This window comes from Helianthus annuus, chromosome 16 (assembly GCF_002127325.2).
Source record: "Helianthus annuus cultivar XRQ/B chromosome 16, HanXRQr2.0-SUNRISE, whole genome shotgun sequence".
NCBI lineage: Eukaryota > Viridiplantae > Streptophyta > Magnoliopsida > Asterales > Asteraceae > Helianthus > Helianthus annuus.
Genome location: NC_035448.2, coordinates 134,686,766 through 134,695,686, shown reverse-complemented (window position 1 = coordinate 134,695,686; position 8,921 = coordinate 134,686,766). Strand labels below are relative to the sequence as shown.

General features: G+C 38.3%; 1 protein-coding gene across 1 annotated transcript; it reads left to right on the top strand.

The window, feature by feature from the left end:
• The first annotated feature begins 7,631 nt into the window (after positions 1-7,631).
• On the top strand, positions 7,632-8,674 carry LOC110888440 (WEB family protein At5g16730, chloroplastic-like). Its single transcript, XM_022135966.1, has 2 exons — positions 7,632-8,273; positions 8,357-8,674. The coding sequence occupies exons 1-2, from the start codon at positions 7,632-7,634 to the stop codon at positions 8,672-8,674; spliced, it is 960 nt and encodes a 319-aa protein (XP_021991658.1).
• The last annotated feature ends 247 nt before the right edge of the window (positions 8,675-8,921 follow it).

Here is an 8,921-nt window from a genome sequence, read left to right as displayed (position 1 = left end):
TTTAATGAAAATTCAATATTGAAGACGAAGCAACTTAAGATGAAATAAAAAAGACTACACATAGGTGTTCGAAACACTTTTGTATGCAGAAAAAATCACAAAGACAACAATTCAAGATGAAATCACTATATTTATCTGGGAAGTCGAAAAAGAAAAGTATAATTCTATTATGTACAAAGACAAGATGATTGCGAAAAAGAAAATATAGATTCTTTCAATTTTTCTTCATAATTCAATTTTTTCAAAACTACAATTACCAAAAAATTTCGACATTTTAGTATAATCGTAAAAATCGATTTTAACTCAATCAATGAGTTGATTGAAGGAAAAATAAAAGTAAGAAATATTGGATTGATTGAATATACGTATAAATAAAAGTATACTAACGACTAAAAAAATATATTAATGTATTGATTCAATAAAAAAGTAAAAGAAAAGTATAATAGGTTGCTTAAAAAATAAAATATAAACACAAAATGAAGGGAAAACACTATTTTGGTAAATAGTTTGAAAACAACACCATTTTAGTAAATATTTTTGTCACTAACACTAGTTTAGGAAAAAAACTAAAAAAACATGATATAGATGTATTTATATACATATTGTAAAATAACAACAAACAAAAAATTAATGATGACCCCCCCCCCCACCCCACTACTTCTCCACCACTTCACCATAACTTCTTATACCATTACCAGGTATGGCCAACTTGTAAATTATGCTTTTAATACTTGCAAAAATTTGAAGAATAACTTTATCTCACAAAGCAAAGTTGTTAATTAATAGAGTAAATTGTTAAAGTCGTCCCTCAGGTTTTGACACGTTTGCTAGTTTCATTCAAAATAATATTTTGTATCATATTGCTTTTCATTTTTTTTTTTGGATTTTTTGCTATTTTCATCCAAACATCTAACTTGCTTTATTTTTTGAGATGTGATTTTGAGATTATTTGTACGAAGGGAAACAAATAACATGGTGATTTTACATGAGGCTGAACAAGACCACTCACTTAGCGAGAAAATTGATGAGATTACGTTGGTGAAAAAAACAATCCTTTGGCAATTTGTATTACGTTTTTTTTTACTGTAATCTTTATTGAGTAATTTGGTGTGCTAAGGACTATGTCGGTTGAAGAGGGTGTCGATCCTCTAAAGAATCACAAAGAGAGGCTTCTTGGTTTCAAAGAGCGAGATGGTTACTGGGGTTTTCTCCAACAAGACAACACAACATGAGAGATGCTTCAAATATCTCAAAAGGAAGAGATGCAAGACACATTTAGAAAGAAGTTGACCGAAGTTTAGGTCGAGGTTGATGATGTGCGTGAAGTGTATATATATTTTATGAAGAGATTTATTTCACACAATTTTGAAAATAGTTTTTATCCTAGAACTAGATCACACATAAAGGCAAGAGTATCCGTCCAACAGTAATATATTTTTAGGTAAGAACCGGTATTAATACATGGACCTGGTTTCTCAATAATAAACTTTTGTTACTGTAAAGCCGTTTCAAATAACAAGTTCCATTTTTTTTCTAAATTATCATGAAAAACAATAAATATCTTATGTTAACAAGATTTCAAACAATATCAATCAAGAAGTTTCCTAAATCAAATATCTACCAATGATATGAAGTCATCTTCTAAAAGCATGATTAACGATGACGTAAAGTTTCAAGTAATTAAGTCTCGATCAAGGTCACCCAATTTCATAATTCTTTGGAAAATTAAAATGGTAAAACATTCTAATCACCTAAAATCATTCTTTGAAGTTCGTTTGCAAAGTTAATATTAAATATTTAACACAAGCTATTCATTTGTCAAAATTCCTAACTCGACAACCTAACGAAAATTAATTTAAAAAATACATTAATCACGTGAGGTTGCCTTTCGTGTACCAAGAGAATGATAATACAAATAGACAATTTTAGCCTAAACCACAAACCTACCTAACAAACGCACTTTGATTCTTCCAAATCCAAATACAAGATTACCGATACATGTTCAAATCTTCATCCAATTTTTGTTAACAATTACCATTCCTAGTTTCATGTTATGAATCCTACTAACTAGTAACAAGAATCAACAATCAATATCTACACATGAGTTTTCCAACATTTCATGAGCAAACATTCATCAAACATTCATGGAATCAAACCTTAAACATGCATGCATAAACCAAGAAAAATACTAAAAAATTCATCATCAAGATTAATATAAACTAGTCATCACAAAGTCTTACAACCATTACATAATGAATAGTTTCAAAATATCAACTAATAATGCTTAGCCCGTAGGGCTCATGAGAACATCAACATGTCTTGAAAAGATTACAAAGATCATAATGAAGTTAAGATGCAAACCTTTAACAAGCAAGGATTGAATGTGGGATGAGAGATCTTATATGGTGTTAGACATCTTCAAGGCTCCATCAACTTCCAAGAATGCAGATTTTTGAGAGTGATCTTACATCCGAGCTCCAACCTCTCAAATGAATGACCAAAAGAATGTTTATAAACTGTCATGGTGGTGTTTGATTGGGCTAGTGTTTGATTTGGCATGATGGTGCTGGGCTGTTGGTGATCGGGCACGATCATGCATGTGGGCCGCACGGTCATGTCATAGCTGGCAATCTGGCAGAATTTGTCAGTTTTGCTTCACAAGCCTTCATTTTCCACCGGGCCGCAACCCTGACCTGTATTTCAACAAATAACTCAAATGAGTATCAAAATAAATAATAATACAAAGAGTTTTCGCATAAATGGGGATAGATTTGGTGTTAAAAGATGTATAATTTATTATACTATAGTCGACATGACACTGATGCACCAAAGAAGGAAACTATGAAGGTAGCATGCTATTCACGTGAAGAGTGTGCTCATTTTTATTTGAATTATCAAAATAAAGGGAAAGATGAAGAGGCAATCCTTCTCCAGGATGGAGAAAGTGACGAGGACCCTACATTGATGATGGCTCTCTCGAATGAAGCTTCATCTCTGCATGTGATATGTGAATAAAATAAACTCGATGCCAACCTTCTCTAGGAGCGAAATATTATACGAAATCCAATATATGGCATGTTGATAAAGGAGCATGTGAAGCTCCATCTATCTTTATATGTGATAGATGAAGAAAAGGAAATGGTTTTCAACCTTCTCTAGGATGAATAAAATCATTGTGAGTTCGTTATTCAATATTTTTTGGAGTGAATTTAAGTGAAGACTTATCCCCGGATATGATTCTTGAAAGAAAGAATGGAGTGAATTTAAGTGAAGACTTATCCCCGGATATGATTCTTAAAAGAAAGAAATTTGTTGTACATCTTTTGTAGTAGTCCGATCTTCATAATTTTGACAATGGATTAAGTAATCATCTAATAGAAACAATGATAGATGATTTAAATGATAGCGCGACATGTCATATTGTGATAACCGGCAAAATACTGGTAATTCCGTACAACTTAATCAATGTTTACATATTTAATTATGTACATTAGACTTAGTTTTTAAATGATTGAGTCTCATGAAGTCTAGCAATCTCAGTCTAGCAATCTCAGGAAATACAATTATATTGCATATCATATCATCATATTCGCCACGTTGCGAAACGAAACTAGCTATGCCCTCAAACGACGGTAGACAATGCGAACACACTATTCATGCCAGGAGAGTTCCGGTACTCCTTGAAATGACTAAAAATAGGATATGAAAGCATATCCAATGAGACATTTATACAAAACCCTAACATGGGAAATTACTTGTAATATTATATACTTTCCAGAAAAATGCTTAAACACCTAAATTGTCCGATCCGAACTATGAAACAACAAATTCAGCAATTCCGCATCCTATGGTAATAATAAGATCCATTAACGATGTTAATTATCATAAACAACATCAAAGATATTGAAAATATCTTAAGGATACTTATATATAACTTACCATACAAGTTACATAAATAATTGGTTAGCGATCCAGTAACAAAACCAGTGCTGAATTTAGCACCTAAACATCAAAATAACTAGTCTAGTGAACTAGTTAAGATTGTTTTAGCACCCTAAACTACAGTTAACACCCTAATCATCCAAGAATTGCATAATCACCTAAATATCTAAATTTGAGAATTCAACACATGTTGAATTTAATTTTAAATTGAAACCACCATAACCTACCCCCCATTAATTCGGTCATAAAAGGGCCCCCACAAGCCCCTTGACTACTGAAGAAACACTAGATCAATGGTCAGAACCGAGATATCTGGGGGGTTTGAATCCGCATAAAAGGTTAGTTCTCTCTCAATTGATTCAGTTGCAGCCGAGTTCCTTCTCCGGTGATTCTGCAAAACAGAGCACCGTTAGCCTCGTCAAGGGGAGAAGAGGGTTCTCTCCTTGACCCGACTCCGGTGTGAGAATAAGTATTTGTAATGGAGAAGATAAAGTATTCGAGTAGTGAATGTGATCTGGGTTTATACCTGAAAAGTTCTCCTATTTATAACCGGGAGTTTGGGAGGGAAAATCTGTTGTTGAAAAGATCACGGAAGATGCTAACGCCGTAGCGGTTATATTTCCTTCCGTTAAGTCCTTTTAATCTTCGTTAAGTTGCTTTGATCCTGATGTGAATGCACACGGATCATGACTTGATCTACGGTTGGGGAATTGCCACGTGGAAAGTGATTTAAGTGGAGATCATTCTCCAATTACATGCCATCGTTGTGATTTCAGAACGTTTGTGGTAATGACACGTGTCCAGACGGTTATAACCGTCTGGGTGGTGCACGATCATATTCCTTCTAGAAGATTACTGCTGTAATCTGGTGTGACACCTTACAGTGTGCATACAGCTGCATAAATCCCAAGTCTGGGTAAAACGATATCCAAGTTTGGATATTTGGGCGGAAGTATTGTTCCTCAGGGTTTTTAACCCTTTGCCAATGGGAGACGGCGCAAGAATTTTATGTTTTCCTTTGGACGCGCAACTATCGCTCGTTGATTTCTTCCTTCCTTTTGTAAGACCAATGCGCGGCCGCACAAGGTTAAAAAGGTTGAAAGGCCAGCTGGTGGTATGGTCTTACATCCTTTTTGTGAGGTTTTTGGGACCTTATCCCTTCAAGTCCCCCCAGTCTAGTGTTGTACTTATGCAAATAAGTGGAGCACTGGACTTAGGAGAGGAAAATGTTTTTTGGGCGCGAAGAAATGAGAAATCTTCTATGAGAAGATTTAATTTTGTTTTTAAGATTTTGGAAATCTTTTGACTTTATGGGATGGTACAGCTATGACTGCAGGTCAGTCTGACACTGCTAGGTATATGCTGCTATCCGTGCTTTTCACGCGCGTGTGCAGACGCGTGTGTATTTTTTCTGCTGTTTTGGGGGACTGTGATACCCGGAAAAATCGACGTGACGGTTACCGATGCTATTTATTGCGATAAGTATATAGCGTTTGGGTATCCTCCTAGTGCCATCATTGTTTTGTTGAAAAACTTTTCTCCTTCCTTTCTTTCCTTGAAATCCATTATTCCCCTTTTTATGTCGACCGGAGAACATCAAGAAGGTTTTGCTGAAGAGATGTCAACTGAACTTCCAACATTGAAGTGGCCTAGAGCGTCTTTTGACGGTTTGGTTCGGAATCTCAAGTTTCCAGAAAGCTGGGGTGCTCTGTACCCTGAAGAGGGGCAGACAGCAGCAGATGCTCCGGCCGGGTATATTACCCTCTTTTGGGATTTTTTCTGCGATGGCAACTTTCGTTTGCCTGTAACGACGTTTTTTCTTGAAATCCTTGCGTTTTACAATATTCATCTTTCTCAACTGCATCCTATTGGTATGGTCAGAGTTCGACATTTTGAGTTTGTGTGTCGGACTATGCATATTGAGCCGACCGTTCCTCGATTTAGGGTTTTTCATCAAATGCATTGTACCCAGGGATTTTATTCATTTGTTCAAAGAGCTACTGCAAAGAAGATTTTGCTTAATCCTCCGAAATCTTTCCATGATTGGAAACAGAAATTCTTCTTTATCAAGGCCGGAGTGATTCCGGTGAGGATGGTTTTGAGGGGACAAGAAGATGTTCCTATTGAAACACTCCGGACCCCTTCTGATGAAACTTGGTACCAGGATCTGAAGGAGATACCTAACATTGCTTTGCCGGAAAAAGCCCTTGTCGGAGCTGGGATGAGTTTGAACTGGAAGATGGATCGGGACGACAAGCCTGTGTATACAGAGGGAGGCCATGGTATGGTTTAGGTTCCTCTCTTCTTCTTCTTTTCTTTTTTTTTTTTGAGCATGTCCCCCTTTTCTTGCAGTTGTTTCGCTGTATGTTGTTGCATACAAAAGAGAAGGGGGGAGAATGGGTACCATTAAGAAAAATCCTGATGAAGAGTTTGGGTATGATCATATTGCGAGGAATTTTTCTCTTCCGCGGGACGCGAATTTGTCTGAACATCCTGCTGCTGGCGTAGGTAAGATTGCGCATACTGTCTGTTTTAACTTTTTATTTGCGCCCTTGAGTGAATTGTTCTTTGCGCTTTATAGGTGAGTTGTCAAATTTGGGCGTAGGCCCTGAGAAGAAAAGACGCGCTACGACTAGTAATGTTGCGCCAAAGAAAAGCGATGCTGGGAAGACTCAATCTTCTAAAGCTAAAAATGTTGAGAAGAAAGGTATGCGCCATTCTTCTGACAAGTGTGATTATGTGGTGGTTTCTGATACTTTGGAGGGTCTTACGCCTACAGTTACTATTAGGCGACCGAAACCGGAACCGAAAGATTCTGCTGATATTCCTCCATCAAACCCCGATGATCCGATTGATTTGGAATCTAGCCCTGAGCATTTAGTGCAAAGGGGAGCGAGCAAGAGAAAACAAACCGATACTGACGCGGAGGGTCAACCTCCTAAGAAAGTTCAAAGAAAGAAGATTACCCGAAAGGGGAATCTTGATGCTTTTGTTACGGAATCTGTTCCTGGTAAGTAGCATCTTCCCTTGTTTCCTTTTTATGGATTAGATTCTTACGGATTTTTATTTTTACAGCAGCTCCTGCTGCTCCAACTCCCACAAACGTGCAATCTGTGGTGCATGAAGAACTTCCTCCTACCCCTCCGCATGCTTCTGCAGCTGTCCAGTTGAACGCTGCAGAAGGTGCAGATGATGATGCGGAGAAGTCTGTTGAAACCGAGAGGCCTGCTGATGCTGGCCTAGGTATGGTGGATGATACTGATACTCCTTCGGCCCCTGAAGTGGTTGCTCAAGACCAAAGGGGAGGGGCAACTGATAAAACTCCTACTCCTTCTCCTTCAGACACTATGCCGGAGCATGCTGAGAGGACGACGGTTGAAGAGCAAGACTCGTCTGCCGGCGTTAGCAAACAATCTCCCATCCGCCCAGAGGAAACTTTGGGAGATTATTACTACCGGAGCTATTCGGAGAAGGATGCTGCTGACCTTCATGCCCCTGTTTGGAATTTGAAGAAAGGAGATACTTTCGCGGACTGGCATGTGTGCCAAGATTGGCTGCAGGGGATATTTCCGCCTGGGGAGGTCAAGTTTCAGGAAACCCGATCTTGTGAACAGGCCTATTAGTCTTATGTTGCTGAGACTGCTTCTCATGTTTCTACCACCCGCCGTATTGTTCGCGAGTGGTATAATATGCATAAAGAGCAGAAATCTTTTATGGTGGCCCAGAAGAAATTTTCCAACGATGAGAGACGTCTGGCTCAATTGATGGCTAAATTAAAAGATGATCAAGCCAAGTTTGAGGCTGAGCGCAAGACTGAGGAATGGTCTGTTGCTGGTTGGAAAAGAAAGGCCGAAGCTGAGGCTGCTCTTCTTTCTGAAGAACGAAAAAATTGGAGGAAAATTTGTGAAAAAGATACTGCTGAGAAAGCAAATCTCCGCACCATTATTAGTAATCTCAAAGCTGATGTTGAAAAGCTGAAGAATCAAGATGCGGAGGTTGAAAGATTGAAGAAGGAGAAGGCTGACTTAGAGGCTGTGCTGGCGGAGGCGCGTTCTCATAGGGAACGGAGTGAGCAACGGGAGGTACAAGCTTTAAGCACTCTTGCCATTAGAGATAAAGAACTAGAGGAACTTACTGCTTTGGTTTCTGACCAGGAACAACTGAAAAAGGACCTGGAGCTTGCGCGTTCCGAACATGCTGAATCCTCTCGCCGCTTGACTGAGGCTGAAGAGAAACTGGAAAGTTCAGAAACGGCGCGGGTCTCAGCGGAAAGCGAGCTTGAGCCTTTAAAGAACGATATGACTTGGTTGAAGGATTGTGGGATTGCTTGTGTAAGTTCCTTTCCTTATATATGCGCTTGCTTTTGCTCTTCTCTCTTTTTTTTTTGTTTTACCAATGTCGATTGATTTCATAGGTTGCTGAATCTGTATTGAACTCTAAAGAACTGGATAAGACTGTTGCTGATTTGGTGGTTGCTGCGCGGCGGGATGGTTATGCGCAAGGTTATGCAGAATGCTCCCAACATGTAAATAGTGCGCTGAAAGTTACTTGGGATGATAGCAAGTCCGCTGCTTTTGGCGTAGATACTGCCACTTCGCTTGCCTATCTGAAGGCAGAGTTTAATAATTTACTACTTCCAGTTATGGAATTGATAAATGTGGCGCTGCAGTCGGATGATCCGGTAACGCAGCTTAATGAAATCTTCCCTGATGAGGATGACGATTTAGAGTAGGGTGAAATTGTTTTTGAACAATTTGTGTTTCCCCCCTTTTCTTTTTTTGTGTGGGATGTAGATCCTTGTTTTGTTGCGCTTGTTTGTTCGAAACACTGTCGTGTTTGAATCTTTTCAGGGCGTATTTGTACGCTGAAGGTAATATGTTTCTATTTGTTTGAATGACTTTACAATATTTGCATGAGTACAATTGCTTTTACTTAAGTAAGGCGAATAAAGTTGGTATGAAGCTCATGTGTGAAGCTTA

Bases quoted from the DNA above. Each gene is read 5' to 3' on its own strand.
- LOC110888440 (XM_022135966.1), top strand. From the start codon at position 7,632: ATGCATAAAGAGCAGAAATCTTTTATGGTGGCCCAGAAGAAATTTTCC. The intron at 8,274-8,356 runs GTAAGTTCCTTT...TTGATTTCATAG, and splicing joins AGGATTGTGGGATTGCTTGT to GTTGCTGAATCTGTATTGAA.